General features: G+C 39.0%; 1 protein-coding gene across 1 annotated transcript; it reads left to right on the top strand.

Moving 5' to 3' along the window:
- The first annotated feature begins 13,660 nt into the window (after positions 1 to 13,660).
- LOC111964754 (C-X-C motif chemokine 11-1-like) lies at positions 13,661 to 14,736 on the top strand. Its single transcript, XM_023988572.2, has 4 exons — positions 13,661 to 13,868; positions 14,033 to 14,150; positions 14,278 to 14,355; positions 14,556 to 14,736. Exons 1-4 carry the CDS (start codon positions 13,805 to 13,807, stop codon positions 14,635 to 14,637), a joined length of 342 nt encoding a protein of 113 aa, XP_023844340.1. The 5' UTR covers positions 13,661 to 13,804; the 3' UTR covers positions 14,638 to 14,736.
- The last annotated feature ends 3,316 nt before the right edge of the window (positions 14,737 to 18,052 follow it).

Raw genomic sequence — 18,052 nt, 5'->3', positions numbered from 1 at the left:
GCTGCTCTTGATCATTGTCATGAAGTCACACCCGCCCCACTCCAGTTAGAAGTTCAGAATGAGAAAGTGTAGGCTACATAGAAATAGTTACGCTCAAATTGAAAATCATTCAACTAAATAATAAGGATTTCTATCAGCATAATCGAGCTGCGGATTACATCTCACATTCCAGTGTTTGAACTTGTAAACAAGGCTGCATGGGATTTCTGTTAGGGCTCCATTCAATGCATATCGCGGAAATTCAGCATTACAGAGTGATTGAAATTTAAAGGCAATGTTACAGAGTTAGCAGAGACTAAATTCACGGTAAACGCTGCATATGTCAGTTCAATCTGAAATKACCTTTRCATTGCTAGAGGGCAATCTGTAATGCTTCAGCGATACAGACTGATTAGAGCCCTAAGGCTAGGATTCATTCAAACCCTCCATAGCAATGTTTAGGCAGTGTCTTTATTTACAATATTAATCCTGTAATCCTACCAAATTCTGAAAAGTGAAAGCATGTGAGGGTGTCACTCTGGTAGAAGCTGTAGGTTTTTATACAGTAACCAAGACCAGTCTGTGAGTTAATTTGCCTGTTGGAAAAATAGGTATACTGCTTAAATACTGCAATGCGGGTTGAATTGAATTGAGCCCTAAATATGCAGGCAAAACTCCCTTTACATCAGTGGTGATCAATCCATAAGCTGAAGTGTGCGCAGGCTTTTGTAAGGGTTCGGGTTATGGCTTGTATAGGGTTAGGGTTGAACCGGGTTGTGGACACGAAGCTAAGGTATTACAAACATGTGCACATGCACAAGCATACCCATGCTAATCATACACCACAGAGACAACAACCGCACTGGCACACAGGCACACACTGTTTGTGCAACCTGGTCGACCCTGTCTGAAAAACAAATGAGATAAAGTGACTGACATACATTACGTTGGTGTATGGACTGATCTTATGTTTTTTATCATTCATTATCTATTAGATGAATACCCAATGTCAGTCCAGTTTACAGTAAATCAGTTACACAGTCATATTCACTTGTCTGTGGGGGAAGAGAAGATGATGCTTTAGCTGTTTCTCTGTGGTTTCTATATAGGAAGGGGGCTTTTGCTGTTTAGTGGTTTGGAAATATGTGCAGTTACATGATGTTAATATCCTGCTTTAGTTCTGCAGACAGCTAAAAGAAGGGGGAAGCGTGCAAGCGTCTTTCCTGTCTGTAGGTGAGAAAATAAAACAATAAGTATGACCTGATCCTCCTTTTGAAAATTGTGTCCCCTCTCTCATCAAAATGAGACTGCAGGAACATTGTGTCACTTTGCTCTATCTAAGGTGGGCCGTATACATCACTCTGCATTACTAAACATAAAACATGAAATGTTCACTCATATCAAATATTTAAGTGGGAGCTGACAGAAGGCTGCCTACAGTGGAGATAGAAAAAGACCAGGGTTATCTGCAGCTACATCTGCCCACAGCAAATCTCGAACACCTTTTCTATCTGGATGGAAAGCCAAACCACATGAACCACGAGTTACGACTCACATCCTCCCTCCATTTACACACGCAGTCTGTAATGTAGCTCTGATGGAAAGTCTTAAAATACCATTTTGTTAAGAACAATGACATTTAATTATTATGAAAAATGTTTACTATCAGCTTCTAATGCCAAATTCCAACACACTTATGTGTGTTAATTAAGTGCCTTTATATCATCATAAAGTGCCAAGGGGGTAGAGCATATTTATTTATATTATTTATTTATTTATTTATTTATTTATTTTATTTATTTTATTTATTTTATTTATTTTATTTATTTATTTTATTTATTTTATTTATTTTATTTATTTTATTTTTTATTTCACCTTTATTTAACCAGGTAGGCTAGTTGAGAACAAGTTCTCATTTACAACTGCGACCTGGCCAAGATAAAGCACAGCAGTTCGACACATACAACAACACAGAGTTACACATGGAATAAACAAACATACAGTCAATAATACAGTAGTGTGTCTATATATCTATATACAGTGAGTGCAAATGAGGTAAGATAAGGGAGGTAAGGCAATTAATAGGCCATGGTGGCGAAGTAATTCAAATATAGCAATTAAACACTGGAATGGTAGATGTGCAGAAGATTAATGTGCAATGTAGAGATACTGGGGTGCAAAGGAGCAAGATAAATAAATAAATACAGTATGGGGATGAGAAAGTTGGATGGGCTGTTTACAGATGTGCTATGTACAGGTGCAGTGATCTGTGAGCTGCTCTGACAGCTGGTGCTTAAAGCTAATGAGGAAGATATGGGTCTCCAGCTTCAGTGGTTTTGCATAAGGGAGGCCCCAACTAGCCTACATTTAAGGCAGTGTGTGGCTGGTGGCTAGACTTACCTCACCCTACACAGTGCATGTTGACTCAGTGGAGATGTCTCATCCAACACAGTAACCACTTCTCTAAAGCTAGCTCTGGCGCTGAACTTTGCTCCACAGAGGTTGGGACACACTGACAATTTCTGATGTCTCAATGTCTCAGTTTGTCAAAGCATGGTCACGGTGCTTGCTTACTACAGTTGGGTGTATCGAAGTAGTAAACAGGATACCGAATTGCAATTCGAATTTGACTTGAAGGAAATACTGTAGAATTGAATTCAGTGAAATTCAATGAAATTCAAATGCCTCTTCTATTCTATATTAGGTGTAGTCTGTACAAATTAAGTTTGTTTTTCTTCACACTTGTGTTTTTTTATCAGAAGTGATTGCTTATGGGTACTTTCATGTGTGTGTAAAATATTACTGTCCTCAGATTTTTTATTCATAGATTTTGGGTATATATTCAAATTATTATTTTAGCAAAACGCTATATATCCATTGTTTAGCTGGAATGGAATGTTTGTAGAGGGAAGAGTGGGGTAAGTTGAGCCATTTTTTTTACATTCATCACTCAGTCAAGGGAAATATAGTAATATTTCTAACAAATATATTTACATATATTTCAGGATGTTGTCTATCCCTGGAAATAATCTGAATATATGTAAACATTATAGTTTTGAAAACATAGCTTTCCCCCAAAAAGTGGTCTAATTGGCACAACTTACCCTGGGACAGTGGTGGAAAAAGTACCCAATTGTCATACTTGAGTAAAAGTAAAGATACCTTAAAAGAAAATTACTCAAGTAAAAGTGAAAGTCACCCAGTAAAATACTACTTGAGTAAAAGTCTGCAGTACATTTACAAGTATTTGGCTTTAAATGTACTCAAGTATCAAAAGTAAATGTAATCGCTAAAATGTATTTAAGTATCAAAAGTAAAATAATAAATAATTTCAAATTCCTTATATTAAGCAAACCATATGGCACGATTTTCTTGATTTTTTAATTTATGGATAGCCAGGGACACATTTCAACACTCAGACATAATTTACAAGCAAAGCATTTGTGTTTAGTGAGTYTGCCAGATCAGAGACAGTAAGGATGACTGGGGATGTTCTCTTGATAAGTATATGAATTAGACTATTGTCCTATCCTGCTAAGCATTCAAAATGTAACAAGTACTTTGGGTGTCAGGGAAAATGTAAGGAGTGAAAAGTACATTATTTTGTATAGGAATGTAGTGTAATGTAAAAGTAAAAGTTTTCAACAAAAATAAATAGTTAAGTAAAGTACAGATACCCMAAAAAACGACATAAGTAGTACTTTAAAGTATTTTTACTTAAGTACTTTACACCACTGTCCCGGGGTATGGGGTAAATTGAGCTGCAGAACAGGGTATGTTAAGCAACCTACATATTTCTATACTGAATAAATATTACCACTACCTTTTTAAAACCATATCTATCTTTATTTCCCAAATACAGCACAATCACTTCTTTATGTTTTAAGCATTTTAAGCATTTTTTAACACAAGCTTAATATGTAACAATTTGTACTTTTTTWAAAACACTTTCAACATAGGCCAGGCCCTGTTATTACCTCATATCCCTGTGAGAATGCCCTGCATTTCACCTGGGAAGAACATTTTTTAATTTTCTCATCTTGCCATTGGCTGACCATTGGCTCAACTTACCCCAAGGCAAAAATGTTGACAGTATTAGCCCACACAGCTACAAGGATGCACTTTATTGCTGGATTTAGGACATAATATTGAAGCTTATAGAGACACGAAATGATGTATAGAACAATCTTAAAATGACATACTTTGGTTTAGATACCAGGATCTTGTAACCTGTAACAAAATAAAATATTTTTGGGGGACCTAACTTCCTTACCACTTTTCCCATGTGGTTTCTTCCTTGATGAAATGATGACCTCTTCTAAATTTGGGGTCAAATTATTAATTTTGTGTATGGTTTCCTAGAAAAAAAGGTCGCTCAAATACCCCTTTCTCCCCTGCTATATATTTGACTGTGATATGTGATTGTCTCATGCAGCTTTCTTAAGATGAATGCACTTACTGTAAGTCGCTCTGGATAACAGCATCTGCTAAATTACTAAAAATCAAATCAAAGTTTATTTGTCACGTGCGCAGGTTACAACAGGTGTAAGTAGACCTTACAGTGAAATTCTTACTTACAGGCCCTAACCAACAGTGCAATTTTTAAGTAAAAAATAGGTATTAGGTGAACAATAGATAAGTAAGGAAATAAAAAACAACAGTAAAAAGACAGTGAATAATAACAGAAGCGAGGCTATAATAGTAGCGAGGCTATATACAGGCACCGGTTAGTCAGGCTAATTGAGGTAATATGTACATGTAGGTATGGTTAAAGTGACTATGCATATATGATAAACAGAGAGTAGCAGTAGTGTAAAAGAGGGGTTGGCGGGTGGTGGGTGAGAATGTCGATGAGAATGTCGGCGTGCTCGGTCCTCCTTTTCCTGTAGTCCACAATCATCTCCTTAGTCTTGGTTACTCTGAGGGATATGTTGTTATTCTGGCACCACCCGGCCAGGTCTCTGACCTCCTCCCTATAGGCTGTCTCGTTGTTGTCGGTGATCAGGCCTACCGCTGTTGTGTCGTCTGCAAACTTAATGATGGTGTTTGAGTCGTACCTGGCCATGCAGTCGTGGGTGAACAGGGAGTACAGGAGGGGACTGAGCACGCACCCCTGAGGGGCTCCAGTGTTGAGGATCAGCGTGGCAGATGTGTTGCCCTCTACCCTCACCACCTGGGGGCGACCCGTCAGGAGGTCCAGGATCTAGTTGCAGAGGGAGGTGTTTTGTCCCAGGATCCTTAGCTTAGTGTTGAGCTTTGAGGGTACTATGATGTTGAACGCTGAGCTGTAGTCAATGAATAGCATTCTCACATAGGTGTTCCTTTTGTCCTGGTGGGAAAGGGCAGTGTGGAGTGCAATAGAGATTGCATCATCTGTGGATCTGTTTGGGCGGTATGAAAATTGGAGTGTGTCTAGGGTTTCTGGGATGATGGTGTTGAGGCAGGTTTCCTTAGTGTTCTTGGGCACAGGGACTATGGTGGTCTGCTTGAACATGTTGGTATTACAGAATAAATCAGGGTCATGTTGAAAATGTCAGTGAAGACACCTGCCAGTTTGTCAGCACATGCCCGGAGCACACATCCTGGTAATCCATCTGGCCCCTCGGCCTTGTGAATGTTGACCTGTTTAAAGGTCTTACTCACGTCGGCTACGGAGAGCGTGATCACACAGTCGTCCGTAACAGCTGATGCTCTCATGCATGCCTCAGTGTTGCTTGCCTCGAAGCGAGCATAGAAGTGATTTAGCTCGTCTAGTAGGCTTGTGTCATTGGGCAGCTCCCGGCTGTGCTTCCCTTTCTAGGCTGTAATAGTTTGCAAGCCTTGCCACATAAGACAAGCGTCGGAGCCGGTGTAGTACGATTCAATCTTAGCCCTGTATTGGCGTTTGCCTGTTTGATGGTTCATCGGAGGGTATAGCAGGATTTCTTATAAACTTCAGAGTTAGAGTCCCGCAACTTGAAAGCGGCAGCTCTACCCTTTAGTTCAGTGTGAATGTTGCCTGTAATGCATGGCTTCTGATTGGGGTATGTACGTACAGTCACTGTGGGGACGATGTCATCAATGCACTTATTGATAAAGCCAGTGACTGATGTGGTGTACTCCTCAATGCCATCGGAAGAATCCCGGAACATGTTCCAGTCTGTGATAGCAAAATAGTCCTGTAGTTTAGCATCTGCTTCATCTGACCACTATTTTATAGATCAAGTCATTGGTGCTTCCTGCTTTAATTTTCACTTGTAAGCAGGAATCAGGAGGATAGAATTGTGGTCAGATTTACCAAATGGAGGGTGAGGAAGAGCTTTGTACGCATCTCTGTGTGTGGAGTACAGACGATCTAGATTTTTTTTTCCATCTGGTTGCGCATTTAACATGTTGATAGAAATTAGGTTAAACTGATTTAAATTTCCCTGCATTAGAGTCCCCGCCCACTAGGAGCGCCACCTCTGGGTGATGTGTTTCCTGTTTGCTTATTTCCTTATACAGCTGACTGAGTGCGGTCTTAGTGCCAGTATCCATCTGTGGTGGTAAATAAACAGCCACGAAAAGTATAGATGAAAACTCTCTTGGCAAATAGTGTGGTCTACAGTTTATCGTAAGATAAACTCTACTTCAGGTGAGAAAAATCTAGAGACTTCCTTAGATTTTGTGCACCAGCTGTTGTTTACAAATATGCACAGACCGCCCCCCCCCTCGTCTTTCCGGAGTGTGCTGTTCTATCTTGCCGTTGCAGCGTATATCCTGCTAGCTGAATATCCACGTCATCATTCAGCCGCGATTCCGTGAAACATAAGATGCTACAGTTTTTGATGTCCCGCTGGTAGGATATTTGTGATCGTACCTTGTCTAATTTATTGTCCAATGATTGTACGTTGGTGAGTAATATTGACGGTAATGGCAGCATTCCCACTCGCCTTCTCCAGAACCTTATGAGGCACCCCGCTCTGTGTCCGAGGTGAGTGATCACTGTCCTGATATCCAGAAGCTCTTTTTTTGCCGTAAAATATGGTGGCAGAAACATTATGTACAAAATAAGTTACAAATAGCGCAGAAAAAACACATTATAGCACATTTGGTTAGACGCCCGTAAAACTGCTGCCATTTCTTCCGGCACCATTTTAGTTTAATGTAAAATGCAAATGATTTACATACAGATCTTGTTGTTGTCTTCACTATTATTCTATGTATAAAATAGTAAAAAATAAAGAAAAACCCTGGAATGAGTAGGTGTGTCCAAACTTTTGACTGGTACTGTATATATGTGACGGGATTGTATAAACATTATGGACAGTATGCGGATAGAATATATGGTGTATCTGTAGAATATGTAAGATAATATAGTATATATACAGCAATAGTTGAATAGGATGGCATTGACTAGAATACAGTATATACATATTAAATTAGTAAAAAAGTATGTAAACATTATTAGTGACCAGTGTTCCATTATTAAATTGACCAGTGATTTCATGTCTATGTACATGAGGCTTCTAAGGTACAGGGTTGACTAACCTGGTGGTAGCCGGCTCGTGACTGTGAGTCCCATAGCAAAGGATCTGAATACTTATGTAAATGAGTAAATAAGGTATTTGTTTTTTTATCTGTTTTTGCTTTGTCATTATGGGGTATTGTGTGTAGACTGATGGGGGGGGGGGACACACACACATTAATCAATTTTAGAATAAGGCTGTAACGTAACAAAAAGGGTTCTGAATACTTTCAGAATGCACTGTATTTCTAGTTTAAATTGACAGATTTTGATGGGGATTTTTTTATTATGTTATTTATATTGAACCAATAGACTCTTAAGATGAAACAATAAAAGCTGATTTACCAACATTTCTGAAAATGGATATATAGCATTTTGGAAAGACACTCAAATATAGATCTTAAACATAAAATAAATAGTTAAATAGATACATATAAAATATTGTTGAAACAACTGATTTTCAGGACAAAACCTGTATGGAAATATTCCAAGTTATTATATTTTCAAAAGACTATATTTTCCATAATTTGAAAATCAACACAAAATGACAGCCCTGTCACAAAAAGCTTAGGGATGTGATCTGAATAATGTTAATCACCACCTTCAAATTCACTAACAGGGCTTTGGATGCAAGGACTCTTGGGCTCAATTGCTCTTTCATTAGATTACATTGCCTTCAGAAAGTATTCACGCCCCTTGACTTTTCCACATTTTGTTGTGTTACATTGTTATGAATTTTATGAATAATGACTAAATTATGTATACATTTAACTAGAACTAATTGAATTCTACCCTGTTTTTCTGTATTGATAAATAATGTTAGTTCATAAGAAAGAGGTTATGTAGCATGTACATGGGAAAAGAGGAAGGTATGTGTGTGCCTAAAGAAAACAAAGTGGATCATTAAACTATGTTTGAACCAACCCGGCTATAACTCTGGGGAGACTCCAGGAGAAGAAGAGAGAATCCAAAGTTTAGTGTGTATGTATGTGCGTAGGTTAAGAGAAGGTATTAAAGGAACGTTTTTGTATATACACGGCAGATCTCTCTAAATAAACATTCCTGACAATTGTAGCTGGGCCTCCGCCTGATTCATTTCAACCAGTTTCTTACAAATTCTGGGTTTCAGGCTGAGTAATTAATTCGATTGGGTTTTATGAACAATTGAGAGCAAACTTCTGGTAACATACATGATGGGATTAAAGTGGATTTAATTGTCATTTTTTTGTCAAAAATCTACACAAAATACTCGTATGTCAAAGTGGAAGAAAATGTCTAACATTTGTAAAAAATAAAATAAAATAATACAAAAATAAAACACTAATATAAAAGTATTCAACCCCCTGAGTCAATACATGTTAGAATCACCTCATGAGTTAAATTGGAGTCAATTCTAGAATTGAGCCCAACCCTGTTGCTTACATCACCAAGTTATGGGTTTGATCTTGCATACACTGAAACTCGCCTACTAAATGACGTTAACATTTACTTCAACATTGCACATTATCAGTTGGCCATAGCTCTCTTACCCAACTTCTCCCATAAGCTTGGTATTGGTTGACCTCGTACATAACCTCCAAAGACATCAGGCATGTTCTAAATTGACTAAACTGAAATGCATTTGACCCTGAAACTACTAACCAAGCCTTATCCCTTCTCCCAGAGATAGACAAGCTGATGTAATGCTATTTTATCATATTCAAGCCCATCTCATTTGAATTTCTCTAAACTGTCATGTCACTTCCTGTAAACTACATACTTCACTTCCCATAGTGTGCTCCAAACTCATGTTCACCCACCATGACATCCAGACAGGGACATTCCATTTTAGCCTGGAACTGTGATCACTCTGCTGCTACGGACCCAAACAGGACCTGAAACTAGCATTGCCTCATCTTTCTGGGATAAACTGATCTTTAAAATGTGACAGTACCACTTTTACAAGAAAAACATACTTTTTTAAAGAAAGAGAAAGGGAGAGTGAAAACAAAAGAAAAAAGGTGGAAAAAACGAAAGTGAGAAGGGGGGTGGAATCTCCCCTAAGTAGCTCCAAATCATTAACTATGGTGTGTATACAGTGCCTTCAGAAAGTATTCACACCCCTTGACATTTTCCACATTGTGTTGTGTTACAAATTGGGATTAAAATGGATTTGTCTACTTTTAATGATATACACAAAATACTCTGTAATGTCAAAGTGGGGGAAAAAATCATTTAAAAAAAAAAGATGAATGAAAAATAACACTACACTAATAACACTAATATATCTTGATTAGATAAGTATTCAACCCCCTGAGTCAATACATGTTAGAAGCACCTTTGGCAGCGATTACAGCTGTGAGTCTTTTTGGGTAAGTCTCAAAGAGCTTTGTACACCTACTGTAGATTGTACAATATTTGCCCATTATTTTTTTTAACTCTTCCAGCTCTGTCAAGTTGGTTGTTAGTCATTGCTAGACAGTCATTTCCATGTCTTGCCATAGATTCTCAACACGATATAAGTCAAAACTGTAACTAGGCCTCTCAGGAACATTCAATGTCGTCTTGGTGAGACATTCCAGTGTATATTTGGGCTTGAGATTTAGGTTATTGTCATGCTGAAAGGTGAAATTGTCTCCCAGTGTCTGATGGAAAGCAGACGCAACCAGGTTTTCCTCTAGGATTTTACATGTGCTTAGCTCTATCCTGTTTATTTTTCTCCCCCMAAAAAACTCCCTTGCCAATGACGAGCATATCCAAACATGTTGCAGCCACCACCATGCTTTAAAATATGAAGAGTGGTAGTCCATGATGTGTTGTGTTGGATTTGCCCCAAACATAATGCTTTGTATTCAGGACAGAAAGTACATTTCTTTGCCCAATTTTTTGTAGTATTACTTTAGTGCCATATTGCAAACAGGATGCATGTTTAGACATTTTTCCCCTTCTTTTCACTCTGTCATTTAGGTTAGTTTTGTGGAGTAACTACAATGTTGTAGAACCAACCTCATCATCCTTGAGATGTTTCTAAAAGTTGTCGTAAATTCAATTGATTGGACATGATTTGGAAAGGCACACACCTGTCTATATAAGGTCCCACAGTTGGCAGTGCATGTCAGAGCAAAAACCAAGCCATCAGGTCAAAGGAATTGGCTGTAGAGCTCCGAAACAGGATTGTTTTGAGGAACAGACCTGGGGTAGGGTACCAAAACATTTCTGCAGCATTGAAGGTCCCCGAGAACACAGTGGCCTCCATCATTCTTAAATGGAAGAAGTTTGGAACCATCAAGACTCTTTCTAGAGCTGGCAGCCCAGCCAAATTGAACAATCGGGGGAGAAGGTCCTTGGTAAGGGAGGTGACAAAGAACCCGATGGTCACTCTGACAGAGCTCCAGAGTTCCTATGTGGAAATGGGAGAACCTTCCAGAAGGACACCCATCTCTGCAGCACACCACCAATCAGGCCTTTATGGTAGAGCGGCCAGACGGAAGCCACTCCTCAGTAAAAGGCACATGACAGCCAGCTCGGAGTTTGCCTAAAGGCACCTAAAAGGACTCCCAGACTATGAGAAACAAGATTCTCTGTTCTGATGAAAATTAAATTGAACTCTATGGCCTGAATGCCAAGCGTCACATCTGGAGGAAACCTGGCACCWTCCCTACGGTGAAGCATGGTGGTGGCAGCATCATGCTGTGGGGATGTTTTTCAGCGGCAGGGACAGGGAGACTAGTCAGGATCGAGGGAAAGATGAATGGAGTAAAGTACAGAGAGATCCTTGATGAAAACCTGCTCCAGAGCGCTCAGGACCTCAGACTGGGGCAAAAGTTCACCTTCCAACAGGACAACGACCCTAAGCACACAGCCAAGACAACGCAGGAGTGGCTTGGGGACAAGTCTCTTAATGACCTTGAGTGGCCCAGCCAGAGCCTGAGACTTGAACCCGATCGAACATCTCTAGAGAGACCTGAAAATAGCTGTGCAGCGACACTGCCCATCCAACCTGACAGAGAAACTCCCCAAATACAGGTGTGCCAAGCTTGTAGCGTCATACCCAAGAAGACTCAGGGCTGTACTCACTGCCAAAGGTGCTTCAACAATGTACTGAGTAAAGGTTCTGAATACTTATGTAAATGTAAAAAAATTATACATTTGCAAAAATGTCTAAAAACAAGTTTTTGCTTTGTCATTATGGGGTATTGTGTGTAGCTTGATGAAAAAAAAAAAAATGTTTTAATCCATTTGTAATGGTCTGGGTGTAGCTGGTGCAGAGGAGTCAGGTGCAGGACAGCAGGGATGAGAACCACAAGTAACTTTACTCAAATATTCCAATAACATGTCGTAATACCGAGCCCACAATAACGGACCGAACATACATAAAACAATCACGCACAAAAACCATGGGGAAAACAGAACATGTAATTTGGGAATTGAAACCAGGTGTGTAAAACAAAGACAAAACAAATGGAAAATGAAAAGTGGATCGGCAATGGCTAGAAGGCTGGTGACGTCGACCGCCGAACGCCGCCGAACTCCGCGTAAGTCGTGACACCATTACTGAATACAGCTGTAACGTAAGAAAATGTGGAAAAAGTGAAGGGGTCTGAATACTTTCCGAATGCACTGTATTGGGTATATAGATGGGGTAATCATAAAAAAATCATGTTAACCACAATTATTTCTTAAATAGTGAGTCCATGCTACTTATTGTGTGACTTGTTAAGCAAATGTTTACTCTTGAACTTATTTAAGGTTGCCATAACAAAGGAGTTGAATACTTATTGACTCAAGACATTTCAGCTTCAATTTTTTATTAATTTGAAAAAAAACATTCCACTTTGACATTGTGGGGTATTGTGTGTAGTTCAAGGGCACAAMATCTGAATTTAATCCATTTTAAAGTCAGCTGTAACACAACAAAATTTGGAAAAAGTCAAGGTGGTGTGAATTGTTTCTGAAGGCACTTTAATTAGTCCCGATGAAAGAATATGCAATAAAAAAAATGGTAAGCCCACCTCTTCATAAAGTCTCTTTATCGCAATTACAACTGATCAAGCTTACACACGTGATGTGATCTATGTTTATTAATTTATTTAACCTTTATTTAACTAGGCAAGTCAGTTAATTAAGAACAAATTCATATTTACAATGACGGCCTACACCGGCCAACGCTGGGCCCATTGTGCACTGCCCTATGGGACYCCCAATCACAGCCAGTTGTGATACAGCCTGGAATCGAATCAGCGTCTGTAGTGATGCCTCTAGCACTGAGATGCAGTGCCTTAGACCACTGCGCCACCCGGGAGCCCTAGAGACAAAACTCAGTTTGTCAATGACCACATAACTCAGCAAATGTACAGTTGGTGGAAAAATGTGTGACATGTTTTTTGATGGGGAACAGAAAGGTGAGAATTATAAAGCTTCTTACACTGGAAATATTAGATGAGGTTCATCTGCAGAGATACTACATGTGTTAAATGATGTGTGATGAGAGCAGTTCGGCAAAGACTTCCTTCGCAATGGAAAGGTCTGAAACCCCTTAATACTCACCCTCTTCCGTCACATAAAGATGCACGCACACAACAAACACAATACATTTTAACCCCCGCATCTCTGAAACAATTGTTTGATGTTTGACATTAAAAATACAGCAAATGATGATTGAAAATACATCCCAGTCAAAGATAGTTCTAGGGGATGAAATTCTATTTTTATCCATTATTTCAGTTCCTAATTTATTCTATTCAGTTACTACTAAACAGATTAAATTAACATAACATTGTAATAGGCCCACTAAGCTGAAAAATAATTTTCCACAGAGAATGAGAAATAATAAATAATAATATTATTTAATAAAGGAATATACATATTTTCCAGATACTCGGATTAGGGAGATTAACCACATCACATAAATGGATTTAGTTAATTCCTCTGATCTATAGAAATTGTATTTATGTCACCATTCCTCTGACTTAAACGATATATTTAACTAGAATTTTAAAACAGTGACTCAAAGCCAATTGAATTACTATAAATCTTGAAAAGCCAGATGTATTATAATCCACACTAAAATATAATAATTARGTGAGGTTGCAGAGTGAAGGGTGGGTGGATAAGAGCGGGGGGCATTTTCTTGTGGTGGCTAGTTAGTTTCAGTTTCCATTATAAAGGGAAATTTCTTCTGATCACTGGAACGATAAAGGCTGTGTATATAAGGGGCCCCTTCTCTCAACTCCTCACAGTACCTCTCTCTCGTCTCACCTCGTATATCTCTTCACACACTCAAATCTTATCTCCAGTCCTCCATCTCTTCACACCAGACAGACTCATCTCTACCAACAGTTGTACCAGCAGCTTGAACACATGACCATGAACACCAGAATACTCCTGCTCCTTGCTGTCACCATCTGTATCACAGTCGCCCAGCGTGAGTCTACCTCTTTTTMCCATAATTGTTATTACTATGGTATGGAACGTTTATTACATGATGTTTACATTTTTCAGCATGGTAATTGTTTTTTGTATTGCAATTTTAGTCATTCCAAGTAGCTCGATTGTACTCAATTCGTTGCCCACTGATTCTCTGTATAGGTCCTGTGAGCCAGCGATGTTTGTGTCGGAAGGTGCGGAACAGCTTTGGAGCTCCAAACACTGTTGAGGACATCCAGATCTATCCGCCAACTCCCTCCTGTGACAGGCTGGAGATCATGTGAGCATATATAATCTCGTCAGTTAGGATGAGGATGATGATAATATGATGACATCAATTCAAATTAAAGTCATTGCGAAGTATATCAATAATAGAATATCAATTTAATCATTCTATATCTTGATAGTGTTAGCCTTAAGAATGGAGTGCAGTACTGCCTGGACCCCAGTATGAAGAAGGTGCAGAGACTTCTCACTCGCCTGATGTGAGTCATGTAAACCATTTTTTTTCTGTTTACAATTTAGGAGTGTCATAATTTACTGTACAAAAGATGAAGTCATTCTTTAAAGAACTAACATTGTTGCATTCATTTTTTTATTATTTAGTACAACAGTTTGTTGAGGACGTATGAGTGAAAGGTGCATGGGCTTGACTCACCACCGTGTCCAATTGCTTAATTCACAGGAAGAAGTCCTCTCCCCCAACTGTCCCCACTCCAATTGAGGCCATCTCTAATGAGAGAAGCATTGACTCTGCTGATATCTGATTCCCTGTCTCAGACTCCCTCTATGACTCTATTTAGCAGGGTTTCCCAAACCCGGTACTGGAGCCCCCACTTGCTGCACGTTTTGATTTTTGCCCTAGCACTACACAGCTGATTCAAATAACCAACTCACAGTCAAGCTTCGATTATATGATTCATCTGTGTAGTGCTAGGGCAAAAACAAAAATGTGAACCGGGGGGCAGGACCGAGTTTGGGAAACCCTGCCACATTGGACCAGCTTTGACTCACAACAAATATGTTGTTATCCTGTAAGGTCTGACACCCCATCACTCTGAATGTTTAAGACCAAGTCAATGTCAAAGCAGTTAAATGCAGAAGCTTCTTGTTCTAATTAACTTTATACTTCTATTTTGTACTTTTTTTACATTTCAATTTCATATGTCTGTGTTGGGATGTTATGCTTTTATTGTGTTCTGTTTTGCACAGTTGTTGTCTCAAATTATTTAAAATACTTGAATAAATCTATTTTCTCATGATTTTTTATGAGTTTCACTGGATCATTTTGTTATAAAGCAAAATGTATCAAATGAGAAGGAACATTGTTAATTGTTCTGAACCTGGAATCTTGTAAATAGTGCCATCTTGTGGCTGCAAAAGAGCAGAGCACTCCACGTAAATAGAGATGCCTGAGACAGGTCTAGCTTACAGAAGGAAAGCTTGCACTCTCATGCCACATTGCAGGTACACTGTACACAAAAATGGTAGCCTATACTACGGATGTCATTTCCAGCTTCTAATAAATCTATGTGTTCTCTGCGTCTTGCATAAACGTCCCTCTGCCTGAGGACTATCACATGCCATGGTCCTAGACGCTCCTACTGATGCTCACAATTAAAGTATCATCGGCAACATGATCCAGCGAGACAGACCGATTGATCATTGCGAGGCTGTGGTTATTTTTTGGGTTGATATGAACCATGTTTAGACTATGTTTCCATTCCATGGTGTAGGGGTGTGTCTCTGAGTTTACTTTACACCCCATGATCCCCAGATACAGACCACACACAAATACAGTAATAGTCTCCTCACTTTTTGGTGCAAATCGGTTGCTATCTTAGAGATTAGTTGTCTTGTCCACTCCAAACTAATCAACATGCATTGCGAAGAAATTCATCCAAAGTAGCTGGAATCTATGAATCTATTGCTACTGTATATACTATGTCGGGTCCAATCCATGTTTTGATAGGTTGTAATGCCATCTGGAAGAGGGTGTACATCTATTTATGATGCCTGAAAATTCCCCAGTCATGTGCATTGGGGAAACTATTGCGAGACTGACTGTGTGTGCTGCCTTTAACAACATTATGCACTAGAGAGGCTAAAGCAACTCAATATCCAGAAGGTGTCCTTCATGTTGTAACATAGTGTATATTTCAACTGTGCTGTTTCATGTACATTCTAAACCTTGATAATCTACAGAATGTAAATTAATGATAAATATTTTTACTAAGAGTGTTACTATATTGTTGATTGGTTGACTATGGCTTTCCAAATCTCCCAACAGTGCTATTTGTAGGGTTAGTTTCAGGTAAATGTTGTGRTTTTACAGACACTCCTGAACCTGTGACCAGAAACAAGCTACATAGAGGCAATACCAGAATAAGTGCTCAAATGATTGTATCTCTTCGCAGAAAAATCTGCAGAGCTGAGATGATTGTACTGAATGCCCAATATACGTAACATTCTGTTGRTGGAAAGAATTATGTATAATTTAACTTTAAAAAAAGTTTTGAATCAAGTGTTGTTTTGTGTATCAGTTCATAAACCATGTGCCATGGAATCGGAATATCAAAAATCTCTTCTCAGCTATTTTGCAACCTGTATGGTGCCGCTGTCAACATTTTGGTCCTCAAATTAAACTGGCATATTGTCTATTTATGCCAATGTTGGTCTTTAATAAAAGGCAGACAAACAAGCTCCATACCTTCTCCCCATTCCACCTGCCTTCTCCATTTTTGCAGTAATGCTGCAGTCAGTTGATTGTCATTTTGCATAGAGCATACATTTCCCTATATATTTTAGTTAACTGCAGGTGTGACATAACTCCACCATTCCTACTCATAAAATAATTAACAAATAATAATTTTTTTACAGATTGTTTCTGTAAATAATGTAATTTTATCAGTATATTTGAGTTTAACCATAATATATATTTTTTATTTATTTTGGGGGGGGGGGGTGAAACCGGAATTAATGTTGTCTGGCTTACTGTTCCAAATTATGAAGAAAAAAAATTTGCTCATACAGTGGCTTGCGAAAGTATTCACCCCCTTGGCATTGTTCCTATTTTGTTGCCTTACAACCTGGAATTAAAATAGATTTTGGGGGGGTTTGTATCATTTGATTTACACAACATGCCTACCACTTTGAAGATGCAAAGTATTTTTTATGGTGAAACAAACAACAAAGACAAAAAAACTGAAAACTTGAGCGTGCATAATTATTCACCTCCCCAAAGTCAATACTTTGTAGAGCCACCTTTGCAGCAATTACAGCTGCAAGTCTCTTGAGGTATGCCTCTATAAGCTTGGCACATCTAGCCACTTGGATTTTTGCCCATTCTTCAAGGYAAAACTGCTCCAGCTCCTTCAAGTTGGATGGGTTCGCTGGTGTACAGCAATCTTTAAATCATACCACAGATTCTCAATTCGATTGAGGTCTGGGCTTTGACTAGGCCATTCCCAGACATTTAAATGTTTCCCCTTAAACCACTCAAGTGTTGCTTTAGCAGTATGCTTAGGGTCATTGTCCTGCTGGAAGGTGAACMTTCGTCCTAGTCTCAAATCTCTGGAAGACAAACAGGTTTCCCTCAAGAATTTCCCTGTATTTAGCGCCATCCATCATTCCTTCAATTCTGACCAGTTTCCCAGTCCCTGCTGATGAAAAACATCCCCACAGCAGGATGCTGCCACCACCATGCTTCACTGTGGGGATGGTATTCTCGGGGTGATGAGAGTTGTTGGGTTTGCGCTAGACATAGCGTTTTCTTTGATGGCCAAAAAGCTCAATTTTAGTCTCATCTGACCAGAGTACCTTCTTCCATATGTTTGGTCTCCCACATGCCTTTTGGCGAACACCAAACGTGCTTGCTTATTTTTTCTTTAAACTTCTACTCAGAGTCAGAACCGGATCCGGGAGCACCCCCACCCCCACCAGTAAAACAACAAGCATAGCTAGCATCGCGTCACAATAAATAGTAGCATCTAATATATTCAATCACAAGTCCAAGATACCAGATGAAAGATCACTTCTTGTGATCCAGCAATCATTTCTGATTTTTAAAAAGTTTTACAGGGAACACAATATGTAATCTATTAGCTAAACCACGTTAGCAAAAGACACATTTTTCTTTGTCCACCATTTTTTCTCCTCACCAGTAGCTATCACCAATTCGGC

This window comes from Salvelinus sp. IW2-2015, linkage group LG6.1, assembly GCF_002910315.2.
Source record: "Salvelinus sp. IW2-2015 linkage group LG6.1, ASM291031v2, whole genome shotgun sequence".
NCBI classification, from domain to species: domain Eukaryota; kingdom Metazoa; phylum Chordata; class Actinopteri; order Salmoniformes; family Salmonidae; genus Salvelinus; species Salvelinus sp. IW2-2015.
The sequence above is the reverse complement of the archived record's forward strand: the minus strand, read 5'-3'. Positions and strand labels throughout refer to the sequence as shown.